The sequence below is a fragment of the Lepidochelys kempii genome, chromosome 4 (genome assembly GCF_965140285.1).
Source record: "Lepidochelys kempii isolate rLepKem1 chromosome 4, rLepKem1.hap1, whole genome shotgun sequence".
Lineage (NCBI taxonomy): Eukaryota > Metazoa > Chordata > Testudines > Cheloniidae > Lepidochelys > Lepidochelys kempii.
Genome location: NC_136383.1, coordinates 68,691,683 through 68,705,353, shown reverse-complemented (window position 1 = coordinate 68,705,353; position 13,671 = coordinate 68,691,683). Strand labels below are relative to the sequence as shown.

The 13,671-nt window shown below is 41.2% G+C and overlaps 1 protein-coding gene across 13 annotated transcripts in view; it reads left to right on the top strand.

The window, feature by feature from the left end:
* The first annotated feature begins 221 nt into the window (after positions 1-221).
* The window catches only part of CBR4 (carbonyl reductase 4), a 103,949-nt gene continuing 90,499 nt past the window's right edge, over positions 222-13,671 (top strand). For 7 of the 13 annotated variants that reach the window (XR_012158617.1, XR_012158616.2, XR_012158615.2 and 4 more), the window contains exons 1-5: positions 234-356; positions 2,495-2,636; positions 3,619-3,739; positions 5,978-6,114; positions 7,540-7,674. Coding sequence is in view for 7 of the 13 variants with exons in the window: in XM_073341575.1 (XP_073197676.1) it covers positions 354-356; positions 2,495-2,636; positions 3,619-3,739; positions 5,978-6,114; positions 7,540-7,674 (538 nt within the window). In the remaining 6 variants the exon portion in view is untranslated. The other 6 variants (XM_073341577.1, XM_073341582.1, XM_073341579.2 and 3 more) reach the window with 6 other exon arrangements.

The following is a 13,671-nucleotide window of genomic DNA, read 5'->3' as shown; positions in this document are numbered from 1 at the left end:
CGTCGAAACCTTTGGGGGGTGGTTAATTGATGGACGATTATTCCTAGTCCCACCCAAGGATTCTGTGAGCCCCGCGCAGCAGCAGCCGGAGCTTCACCTGGGCACCCCTTACTACAAGTCCCAACATGCACTGCTCCCTAATAATACCGGCAGCTACAGGCGCTCTATCTGCGGCCCGAGCAGTCCGGCCGCCTTGCATGCCGGGAGTAGTAGTCTCTAGCAGGAGAGGCGTTCCAGTGCCCACCCGTGGACCATAAGGAAGGAAGGGGTGCGCGCGCGTTTTTCCAAGTAACAGCGCGAGCGAGGTAGGGGGAGGAACGCAGACGGGTGCCACAGAGCTCGGCGTGGTCTCCATGGTAACCGGCTACTGCTGAATCCCGAATGCCGCTGCGCCACTGTGACAAGCGCCTGAAATAGCGCGAGGCCGAGGGCGCCTGCCTCGGAACTGGGGGAGCGCGAGGCTCCAACGCTGCTTGCTCCGCCCCAGGGCGCCGGTTGCCGCTACTCCAGGCGGGATCGCCAACTGCTGCTGCTCCCCCTAGGGGAGGCTGGCGGCAGGCGCAGGCAGAGCTGGAGCTGGGGGACAGCGGGAGCGGGGGCTCGGCCCCGCACGGAGGGGCTGGGTGGGTGAACGCCCGGGGGCGCTGCCTGCCAGATCGGCCGCTCTCTGCTGGGTGGGTCCGCGCCGCTCGCGTGAAGCTCCCGTGGGTGGCGGGAGGCTGCGCTAGTTTCCTGGAGCCGAGGCTGAAAGCGGCTCCTGGGAGCTGTGCGAGCTCCTCTGGGTGTTCGCCGTTCCGGGCCGGGCCCCCGCCGTGCTCTCCCCACGCCGCCCCTGCAGGGCGGCTCTGCGCATGGAGGCCTGCAAGCCTGGGGGCCCCCTTGCAGGAAGAGTTAACAGTCCAGTTCATTCCCAGAGGTGTGAAACTCAGAAGAGCAAGTCACACCGCGTGGGCGTGGGAGAACAGTGGTGTGGAAACATCCCTGGAAGGAGAAAAGGCGCGGTTGGGACTTTGTTGTGTCCTGGGAGTGAAATGGTGTATAGCAGCTGCTGCATCTAGCGTCCCTGTCTGAGCAGATATTAGAGCTGTTCAAACTTTGACCAGAAGCCAAAATGGCCCCAGCAGCCCCAGTGGTAGAAAAGGTGCAAGACCCCGCCCCTTCACTAGACTCAGTACCAATACAGGGATAGATTTTTCTCCCTAGGACCCAGTCCATCAGGCCTTTTTCATGTGAGTAGTTCCATAATAGCCAGAGTTGGTAAAGCATTTTGAAATCCTTTGATAAAAGGTACTGTGGTATAAAACAAATGTCTGGAAAGATGAGGGTTCTGAAGTGTCTCAAAGGTGAGAATGCTGACCTTGTCCTTGTGGTAAAAGACACAGTGCAGCGATTCAATAAGGGGGAATGACCCTATAAAATCTTATTGATTCACTTCTGGGCTACACTCTGTTGAAACTGCCAGTTGTGATGGTCCTTTGTGGACCGATGATTTATTCTCACTTTTATTTTTCTTAAAGGGCATTATCAGATATTTAGAAATCTCCCAACAGATTGTATAAAACTGCTAAAAGGAGTCTGTGTAGTTCCAGAATATTTTCATGTTAAAAACCTATGTTCATAATTTCCCCTGACATAACATGGCAGTTAACTGAAAAGATACCTTTTGGCATTCTTTCCATAACCAGCAGAAAAGAAACGAGGCCTCTTTTCTACCCCCACCTCTCCCACAGGAAGCAACATTATAATGGCAAAGTGACAAATTCTACAGCCTTTATTCTGTGTTTACTAAGGTGCAAGGTTTTGGCCTGAAGTTAGGTACATACCTGCTCAAGCATCATTTCAACTCATTAAACAAGCTTTTTATTATTTAAAAGCAGAAGCAATGAACAAAATACTGTTTGGTTAGTGGCAATGTAAACACAGTATGTGTTACTAATAAAAATAGTGTATGTTATGGTTCATAGAGATACTTGGGATGAGTTTTGTAGCCATGGTCAAAAGACTGAGTGGCTTTAATATCAGAAGTGCTAATACAATAATCACATTTCGTTCTTGAGTTGGCTTTGAAAAGACTGAATTTTATAAGTATTGACTTGAGCAGGTATATAATGATCTTTACAATTATGTTACTTGGAAACTTTGTGACGCTCTTAAAATAATAGTTAAATTGTGGTTAGTGATTATCTGACTGCAAAATTGAAGATTATCTGTAATTCAAAAATTTTAGTACACTTGTTTCTCACCTGAAGATATTCCACCTTAACACATAGCTAATAATGTTTAGTTCAGCTGTTTTTGTTAAACTTTAAATATAAACAATAAACTATGAATACAGTAAGACTGAAACAACCTGATACAACAGAGTGCTGTATTCTCATTGACTTCAGTGGGAATGAAAGATAATTGGCACCATAGAGGATCAGGTCCTAAAATATTTGGTGCCAATCACTGTTGATTGTAGACTTATTTGCTGTTTGTGAATTATTCTTTGGAGATGCCCAAAGTTTGTGCCATTTTTGGAGGATCCCGAGGAATTGGAAAAGCTGTTGCACAACTGCTGGCATGGAAAGGATACCACTTGGCTGTTATTGCTAGAAATCTGGAAGTAGCTCAAACTACTGTGAATCACCTTGGGGGTATGTATATTGCTTTGTTACTGTTTATTCATGACTGTCCACTGTTTAAGTAACTGGTAAGAGTAATACAGTAATATATCTAAACTGAGCATTTTCCCAAATGCAGGTGAAAGTAAAAGGCAGAGCATCTATTTGAGAATTAAGCCAAATATAGCAAAGCAGATGGAGGATTTACTATCTGACATAGTGTGAATAATGGCCTGGGCCAGTTCTCATGATTGTCAATAGAAAAGTTCTCATTAACTTCACTGGGAGCAAGATGGTCTATTTTGTTTTTAAATTTGTGTAGTTTCAAAATGAATGTCCAGTGAATTTTGTGTATTAATTATAAAGTGCATTTAAACTATTTTTGAGTATAGTTGTGTGCACTGCTGTTTTGAAATTTAAGCCATGAAATCTCGGGCCTGACACTGGCAGGGTTTGTGGTAACTGAAAAAATGGTATTTGCAGATAGGAAAAGTGTGGAAGTGCCAAACAGCATTTAAGAACCATCCATTCTTCTGGAATTTTACAGTTATAATATTTTATAACTATAATATTCTGCATTTAAGAGCAGTTCATACAGCACTTTACTTTTTTCCCCGAATATATAATCTTCATAACACTCCTACCAGGAAGGTAAGTAAGTAATTGTTACAGACACCCTTTTACAGATGGGGTAACCTGAGATTAAGGCAGTTGTCCACGGTCATGTGAGTTGGTGACAGAAATGGCATTAAAACTTGGCAGTTCTTGGCTTCCAGCCAACCGAGACCTCAAACTGCTCTAGACCACATTGATTCGAAACTTGAAAAGGGCCAAAAAATACAAAACCCAAGGAAGTGTCGTAACTAATCAGCAGACTTCCTGAAACTTGTCCTCATTTAACTCTCCTTTGAGGTGGAGCAGATTTCTTAAATTAGAACTAGTTCAACATCTGTTTTTACTATTATTTTGCTGTTTATATTTACTGTTAGCCTAATGCAACTTCATTTCAATACAGCAGGTCATATGGCACTTAGCTGTGATGTAGCCATGGAACAAGATGTCCAAAATACATTTGAGGAGGTGGAGAAGAATTTAGGTCATGTTAATTACTTGGTTAATGCTGCTGGAGTCAACAGGTTAGTTTTATGTTGTAAGTAAGAGTAGGCCATGCATTCTTGTTGAAAGGTACTAAATATACTAACGCCTGTCTACACTGGGGGGGGGCGGGGGTTGACCGAAGATATGCAACTTCAGCTACGAGAATAGCGTCACTGAAGTCGACATATCTTAGGTCGACTTGCCACGCGTGCTCACGGCACAGGGTTGACTGCCGCCGCTCCCCCATCGACTCCGCTTCCGTCTCTCGCCATGGTGGAGCACAGGAGTCAACGGCAGAGCGATTGGGGATTGATCGATCACTACCCACCAATCCAGCGTGTAGTGTAGATGTACCCTAAGAGAGTAACTGCAAAATTAAACACATCAGTAATGGCTCTAAAAATTAATTGAAATGTATCTGAAGACTGTGTATTGTGGTCAGTGTTGTTGTAGCCAGAACAACAGATGCAAAACTTGTAGACATAATTACTGCTATGATGATCAACATCCTCCGCAACACATTTTTCAAGATCCATGGGTCTTGTACATGCACTAAATATCCCAGTAACAACTGTGAGTGTGAAATAAGACAATCACTATGCTCTTAAATGAAAAAATGGTATTTGCAGATGTCACAGAAAAATGAAACGACAAAAATGCCTTATCACCTCTGGGTGAAAAATTTTCACCAGACGATTACTCTAGGTATGACCACTCAGTTCTCATTCTCCAAGGAAACCTGCACAACACTTTCAAAAGATGAGCCTGGGAGCATAAATTCATAACTTTGCTAGACACCAAAAAACATAGACTGAATAAAGACACTGGATCTATGGCTTATTACAAGAATCTGTAACCCTTCCCTCCCCCGCATGACTTGAGAGGTACCAGCAGTGCAAGTAGGCCGGTATGCTGTACCAGCAAGCCATTTATAGCCGGTATGGCGTACCGGAAAGACACCGCAGCAGCCTTGCCAGAGGAGAGGGCTGGGGGTTCTGCTCATATCCCCGCTGGGAGGGGCAGTGGGGAAAGGAGCAGAATGCTGGCAGTTCCTCCAGTGGCTGTACCGCTCCTAGGCTCGCCCACCCAGCCCTGTCTGTGGCAGGGCTGCTGCTGTAGTACAAGGAAGGATGGAGATGCAGCTCGGGTGCTGGGAGTTCTGCTGTTTTCTCCACTGCTGCCCCTGCTGGGAGGGGCAGCGGGGAACGGAGCAGAACTCTGGCAGCTCCCTGGCCGCTGTACCACCGGCGCCCCCAGCCCTGTCTCTGGCACAGCAGGAGGAGTACAGAGCACACCTTTCCCCCCTCCTGCCCCAGGTAATATGGGATGGATGTAGGGAGGGGACGGGGAGAGCGTGGGTGCCCTGGGCTGGGGGTGGGGCAGTGAGGAGTCACACGGAGGGTCGCATGGGGTGGTCATGTGCCCCCCTTAGATGGTGCCCCCCCGTACTGGTAAGACATGGATTTTACGTGCACCACTTGGAGGTGCTTAGGGGCTATTTCTCCTTGAATAGTCCCTTGAAAAATGTGGTGTTTAGCATAAGTAGTTAATATGTTCCACCTTGTGTTTTGGCTGTGACACTAAGGATATGTCTACACTGCAATTAAATACCTGCAGGTGTCCTGTGGGTTTGTTTGTTTTTTTGTTTTGTTTTAAATACACATTAGGGCTTGGTCTGGAGCCTGAGCTTTAGGACCCTCCATAGGGTCCCAGCGCTTGGGCTCCAGCTATACCACGATTTTATGGCCTTGCGAGCCTGAGTCAGCTGACATGGGCCAGCTGTGGGTGTCTAATTGCAGTGAGGACATACCCTTCAAGTCCATTTTCCAGACCTGAAGAATAGCTCTGTGTAAGTTCGAAAGCTTGTCTTTCTCTTCAACAGGAGTTAGTCCAATAAAAGATATTACTTCACTCTCCTTGTCTTTCTGTTGTACTCACAGATATAAACTCCAGTACAAATATATATAAATATATTACAAGCGGTCAAATGTATTCGCTCAGAGGACTGTCAAACACTGTCATCCATTAGAAATTAGTGTTTGACAGTCGTCTGAGTGAATACATTTGGCCGCTTGTAATATACTATCAGCAAAATGGCTGATGCGGGCCTTATGTCTTATTACTGTGCATAATTTTTCAGTGTTATCAAGAACAGCGCTAGTGCATGTAGGGTCAAATTCTTCCCTGGTGGAACTTTATTCTGGGCAATGAAATTTGACCAGGGATGACTTAAACCAGTTTTTCAGGGTTTTTGTTTTTTTGGGCTTTTTTGACAGGGATGGCTTGTTGCTGAGAACCACATCTGAAGATATGGTATCCCAAATTAACACTAACCTTCTGGGGACAATGTTGACATGCAAAGCTGCTGTAAGGCGTATGCTTCAACAGCAAGGAGGTGCTATTGTTAACATAGGTGAGTCTCCACCTTAGGCAAGTTGAAGGTGGTTAATTGTATTTAAATGACTTTCTTAGACACAGTCTTAGAAATTTCATGTTAAAAGGTTTACCTCTAAAAACATATAGTAAGAATCCAAAACTGAAACAATTGTAGGAAATACATAATATCCTGGAATTAATATTTTACCATTGGGTCCAGTTACTTGTAGAGGGACATAATCAAATAATAAAAAAATTCTCCACATTTCATTTTGAATATATTCTGCCTATTATTGTTATGCTCCAAGCCTGGAATGAGCTTCAAATGAATAGACCTCTGTGCCCATTTGAAGCTAACTGCAAGATGAAAACCAAAGATTCCTACAACTGAAAAATAAGATATTTCCCCCCTCTATTTTCCCCAGTATATTTACCTGTCACTATTCATAGCGTTTGGTGTAAAGTTAGTTTGGTTGTTTCCTCTGGAGAGTCTGATAGATTTCTCTGTTTGTGAAAGACAGTAATATGTTAAAGAATTAGGAAAATGTGGTGAGTTGTTCCGTTTTTTTTTTTTTTATAACCATAACAACTGGGAAGAGGATTCAAAGTCAAGTGTGATATTTAATGTTAGTTTTAATTTTAAAAAAAGACAAGATTACAGATTTACAGTGCCCCTTTAAAGCAATCCAGAAGTAACACACAGTATGAAAGGCTGAAGGAGTATTATGTTTTTTCATTTACGATGAATTTTGTGTGTGTGGTTAGTGGTTTTTTTTTTTTTTTTTATTCCTAGTTCTGCAGACCCTTACACATTCAAGTAACTTTATGCACGTGTGTTTTCTCATTAAACTCACTGAGTCACTATTTTCTTAGCCTTTCTTTTGTGAACACATTGTTCCTTTTTAAACTTTTTCAGCAACCTCTGAATGTAAGCGCAGCTCATGTCAGTGGTAAATAAAGTCCTTCTAAAAACCTTTAGTCTGCATTTCATCATGCTTTTATAATCTTCCTGTAACTTCTGCCAATTATTGCAAGTGTTTCTCTATTTTGATTTTAATTAACAATAAGGCATGGCTTTTTTTTCTCTCTAGGAGGGTATTATTCAGGGAGCTTTGCCACACACTTACTATAATTTTCTCTTGCATATTTGTACGAACTGTACATAGATAGCTGAGAGGTTTGCTGTCAGTGATAAGTTAATATGCAGGAAGCAATCTTATTTTCATTACTTTATTTGTAATCTTAACTGTCTGTCCAATAGTTAGAACTCAAATTTTCCCTTGAATACATGCCTAACTTGCAAATGGAGACTCTACATGCGTATCAAGCTCTAATAAAATTGCTGTTATTTAAAAGGATGGTGATTAAAAGTTCTGACTTCAGTAAAGCCATAACATTGCTATTGTAAAAGATTAAATTTAGCCTGTCATTTGGCCTCAGTTTGCTCTTTTGTTTGTTTTAGGAAGTATTGTTGGACTCAAGGGCAATTCTGGTCAGAGTGTGTACAGTGCCAGCAAAGCAGGGTTAGTTGGATTTTCACGCTCTCTTGCTAAAGAAGTAGCAAGAAAGAAAATTCGAGTCAACATGGTTGCTCCAGGTTAGTTCATGATTAAGATACTAAATCTCTGTACATTTTTTGTGATTACTTCAGTTATAGATCAGCAAGGTTGGAACAAAGAAGCGCTTACTATTTGCTTATTGTACTCTGAAAGTAAGAAACTATCTATAAAAATACTCTGATAGAAAAACACTGCTAAGTAGCAGGTTTTAGGCTAGTTTCCAATCAGAATGGTAATCTTTTATTTAAAATTTTTTTTTAGACAAAATTTTTTGTCTATTTTCTTACTCAGCCCATTTTTACATATGAATGTGCTTAAGGGAATAAATGTGTGCTCCTTCTGGAGTATCTATTTTAATTTTGTTTGCTTATCCTTTACTTCTGTGAACTAACCCAGTGTGGAAAAGGAAATTTAAGAAATGCTGCGTGAGGAGGAATTTCTCTTTTGTAGGAGATTCCTTTCTATATCTGCATTGTCTTTAATGTTTCAGACTCTTAGTACACAAAAGAAAATGGATAAGAGAGGGTATATTGTACTATTTCCTAATGGGACTGATCTTTCAATTTCTTAAAGGGACATATAGTTATATGGGGCAGAAAGGGGTAATTTTAAATTGTTGGATGCCAAGTAATTGTATTATTATAAATTACTAAAAATGTTTAGAGAAACTAGAAATAGTAAGCCAATTCTTACTAATTGTTTCTCTTATTGCCAATTCCAAGATGGGATTCTTTACATACCTTTGGGTACACCATAACTGAGATCAAGCAAAATAATCAAGTTATAGACCATGGCTATTTTGTTAAAGAAAGGAATAGAAAACCTTAAACAAAGCAAGACAAGTGACAGAACCCAACTAATAAACCTGTTATAGAACAGACTGTAATAGAAGCATGCCTCTCTCTGGAGAGCTTTTAGCAGAGATTACGTCTCTGAGAGTGGACTTGCCTTTGGTGTGGCACTTTTTTCTCTTTGTAAATTGAAACGAAGGCCATATTTCCCAGAATTAGTATGAAACCAGACTTAGTCTATCCTTAGAGAACAAAGAATGTTTGTATTCTTTGCAAAATAATTTCAAAAACAGGTAGATCCTGTTTGGTATATATCATTGATAACCACAACATGCTATAATTGGGCAGAGTAAGCAATTTTTACTAAATTCCATGAAATCCAAGAAAATATTTAAATCACTTACTTAGAAGAAGCCATTTAAGGGGCTGTCTTGAGACTGGCCAGTTAAGAATCTTATATCCAATTAAATTCCACTGTTTCTGTATTTACTGATGTTTAGCCCTGTCAAGTTTCCTCCCCCACTCTGAACTCTAGGGTACAGATGTGGGGACCTGCATGAAAACCTCCTAAGCTTACTTTTACCAGCTTAGGTTAAAACTTCTCCAAGGTACAAATTAATTTTATCTTTTGTCCTTGGAATAACCACTGCCACCACCAAACTCTAACTGGGTTTACTGGGAAACGTAGTTTGGACACGTCTTTCCCCCCAAAATCCTCCCAACCCTTGCACCCCACTTCCTGGGAAAGGTTGGGTAAAAATCCTCACCAATTTGCATAGGTGACCACAGACCCAAACCCTTGGATCTGAGAACAATGAAAAAGCATTCAGTTTTCTTACAAGAAGACTTTTAATAGAAATAGAAGTAAAGGAATTGCCCCTGTAAAATCAGGATGATAGGTACCTTACAGGGTAATTAGATTCAAAACACAGAGAATCCCTCTAGGCAAAACCTTAAGTTACAAAAAAGACACACAGACAGAAATAGTCATTCTATTCAGCACAATTCTTTTCTCAGCCATTTAAAGAAATCATAATCTAACGCATACCTAGCTAGATTACTTACTAAAAGTTCTAAGACTCCATTCCTGGTCTATCCCCGGCAAAGCAGCATACCAACAGACACAGACCCTTTGTTTCTCTCCCTCCTCCCAGCTATTGAAAGTATCTTGTCTCCTCATTGGTCATTTTGGTCAGGTGCCAGCGAGGTTACCTTTAGCTTCTTAACCCTTTACAGGTGAGAGGATTTTTCCTCTGGCCAGGAGGGATTTTAAAGGGGTTTACCCTTCCCTTTACATTTATGACAAGCCCCATTTCTTCTCCAAGAATATACAGTTTAACCTTTTGGTGAATAACAAGAGAAACTATTAATATTTTAAGTTATTGCATTTCACTATTCCAATAAAATAATTAGTTTTAAATCTAATCCTTTAGCAGTGTCTTAGTTTATCTCACCATTGTTAAAATCTTGAGGAGGTTTTCTTAGGTTGGTTTCTTTTTGAGTCTTCTGTGTTTTATCATTGCTGTGGCACCTTGCTTGTAGATGTGGACTGGGTGAATTGTGTAGTGCTTGCTGTTTTTAAGCAGGCTAGAGAGGATGTGTGTGAGGGGTTCTCATTTCAGAGGGTTGGTTTTTTTTATACTTTTCCTGTTTTCATGAAATTATAGGACAGTAAGCCTCTTTCAGACATGTTTAGATTCAAAGTTTGTTGCTGTCTCTCTTTCATTGGCACCTTGCTTGCAGGGTTAGATTAGGTGACACCTTTTATCTCCTGAATATGCAGTCTGCTTAATGAATATGCAACATTTCTCTAAGTGCCTTTGTTCTTCACATCAGCCACATTATCAGAGGCTTGTTCACCTGCACATCTACCAATGTGATATATGCCATCGTGTGCCAGCAATGCCCCTCTGCCATGTACATTGGCCAAACCGGACAGTCTCTATGTAAAAGAATATATGGACACAAATCAGGCGTCAAGAATTGTAACATTCAAAAACCAGTCGGAGAACACTTCAATCTCCCTGGTCACTCAATTACAAACCTAAAAGTGGCAATACTACAACAAAAAACTTCAAAAACAGACTCCAACGAGAAACGGTGAATTGGAATTAATTTGCAAACTGGACACCATTAAATTAGGCTTGAATAGAGACTGGGAGTGGATGGGTCATTACACAAAGTAAAACTATTTCCCCATGCTTATTTTCCCACACACACCCCCTTCACTGTTACTCACACCTTCTTGTCAACTGTTGGAAATGGGCCATCCTGATTATCACTACAAAAGGTTTTTTTTCCTCCTGCTGATAATATCTCACCTTAACTGATCATTCTCGTTATAGTGGGTATGGCAACACCCATTTTTTCAGTGTGTGTGTGTATCTTCCTACTGTATTTTCCACTGCATGCATCCGATGAAATGGGTTTTAGCCCACGAAAGCTTATGCTCAAATAAATTCGTTTGTCTCTAAGGTGTCACAAGTCATTCTTTTTTTGCTGATACAGACTAACACGGCTACCACTCTGAAACCTTTGTTGTTCTTGAATGGCAAAAGCCTCAGATAAATTTAAAAGTTAAAATTAACATTTTTTTTCTTTTTAGTCGGTTCATTTTCTGAAATTTCCAATTTTATTAGTTTGACGGGAAATGAAGTGGTTTTCAAAAAGCCCAAACATTCCTGTCAAGGTGGATTTGATTTAAATCATGATTTAAATTACTAGTCAGGAAGACTCGATTTAATCATGGATTTCTACATAAAAGTGCATTTTTTTGTTATAACCTTAATACATATTCTTCACAACTCCGAGAGAGATGTAGGTTTCATTTTCACACTATACATTTTTAAAGTGATTTATTTTGAAAACTTTTCAGGTTAGTTTTACAGCTATATCAGAAAATGATGATTGTTTGGTTATTTCATTAACCAAAGGTAATTGAAGCAGCAATTTATGAAGTCATTGGGAGGTGAACGATCTCCAATTCAACAGGTTAATCATTAATATTTGAAGAATTTTCTTGCCATGCTGTATTAAGAGGAGAACATCACCAGACAGACATTTAAATTTTTTATTTAACTAAAACAACAACTTTGTGTATTCTGGATTTTTTTCTTCAACAGCAAACATATAATATTTTAATAAAACAAGCATGAATTTTTGAATTTAGTTAAACATTCAAGTTTTTTAAAATCGGGTTTGTTGTTGTTAAAATAGTTTTTAACTAAAGTAGTTAAATGAAATATTTAAAAATAAATAAATAAATCAACGATGTCAGCCAGGTCAACATGAGAAACTTAAAATTTTGGCTTCTGCAGCCTACTTAATTATTTTGACTTTCATTTTCCCGTTCATAATCTGGAAAAGAAAAACAATCTTTCCTGCTTTTTCAGGTCCCAAATGGTTTCTCTATTTGGAATGAATTAGTCCAAAGGAAGAAAATATTCTTTCTACACCGGCAGAAGAAGCTACTGCTTTGAAATGAGAGATTATCATTTCAGCTGTCTCTGAATCCAAGTGTTTAAGTGATTTCCACCAGTTCACTGGTGTGACTTTCTTTAAAACATCATCAGCAAACATATATTTCTTGAATCGTTTACCCTTAGCTCTGAAGTTTATTATAGTTGGCATTATGGAGGGATGATTGCTGGATGTCCATGTCATAGCCAACTCCTCTTCCTCAGCAGTTAAGATTTGACTCTGGTACCGAGTATTGAGAATATTTGCAAGAAAATGAGCTGGAGATGGTGTTTGTCCCATTTGTTTTTTTTAATGCTTGTAGTTTAATTCTGTCATTGCAAATTTGTCTTTTTAAGATGTCCCTCAGTTCCTTCCAAATTTCAATAGCGTCAGCAGTAAAACAGCTATTTCCCTGCATTTTGTTCAAGGCTATAGAAATAGGCTTCAGGGTACTCAGCATGTGTTCAACATTTCTCTTAAGCCCAACGTTGAGAACTCTGTCTGTGACAATACGATCTATTTTTTCACGATTTTGTTCACAAACTGTCATCAGGTTAGGCCAGTTCTTGATATAGTGCTCAAAACAGTCCACTACTGAGTTCCATCGCATGTCTTGTGGGAGAGTTAGCTTGGTTCCTCCCACTTCTTTCAGAGCAGCTGCTGCAAAGTGGTTGTTACGGAAGTGTTTTGGAATTTCAACAACGTTAGCCTTTATTTCTGGAACACTGAAGTTTTTGGCTAGGAGATGCATCAAATGAGCACTGCAATCGTATGTTAGCTTGAGACTCTCTTCTAAATAATTTCTTCTCATCTTGGATACATTTGCGGCATTGTCTGTGAATAAGCTGCATACTAGATATTTTGAATTTTTTTCCCACAGTTTGTTATAGCTTTTACTGCTGCTACTTGTAAGTATTCTGCTGTGTGTGCATTTCCTGATGTATCAATTGTTTCTGTAAGGAAGACAGTCCCTTCTTCTGTTGTCACATAAGCACATACAAGAGGATTATTGTGGACATTGCTCCACCCATCAAAACTCAGGTTAACAATTTCACCCTCTAGACCTTATGCACACTGCTCAATTTCTTTTTCATACGCTTTTTCCAGCAATTTGCCTGCAACATCTGCTCTGTGGTGGAGGTGCAGAATTCATGCCCCTGCAAATTTCTTTGCTTCCCCACAGAAAAATGACTTTCTGACAGGGAAGCATAGGGAAGCTGCAAGAGCAGTCACTCATCACTCCCTAGCAGTGCAGGTACATCGGAGCAGCCAGCAGAGAGGTAAATCACGGTGGGGCTGGAATTAGCTGCTAGTCCATCTTGGCTGGAGGCAGGAGAGGACGGGACTTATTCCCCTGCAAGGAGTGGCAGGGGCTGTGTCAGACCTACCCCCAGAAACCTCCTCTGCTTCCTGCCCCCATAGCTCCTCCGCTGATGCGGGAGGGGTCACTGAATGGGGAGCTGCTCCCCCATCCACCCAACCCCTGTGCATTCAGATCTCCCATATCCAGACACCCCCGCCAAGCTTTACTCCGTACACCTAGAACCTCCCTAGCCCTCCATATCTGAACTCCACTGCAATGAACCTCAACCCCCTGCACCCAGACCCCTTGCCTCTGGACCCTCACTCCTACATCCAGACCACGCTTCCTCCCTCCCCCCCCCGAGCTGCCTGTACTCAAACCCCCACACTGATGTGCCTCACCTCCCTGCACCAACCTGAGTCCCCACATCCAGACCTTGATGCCACTGAACCCCAACTAGCTGCACCCAGACCCCTCCGCTG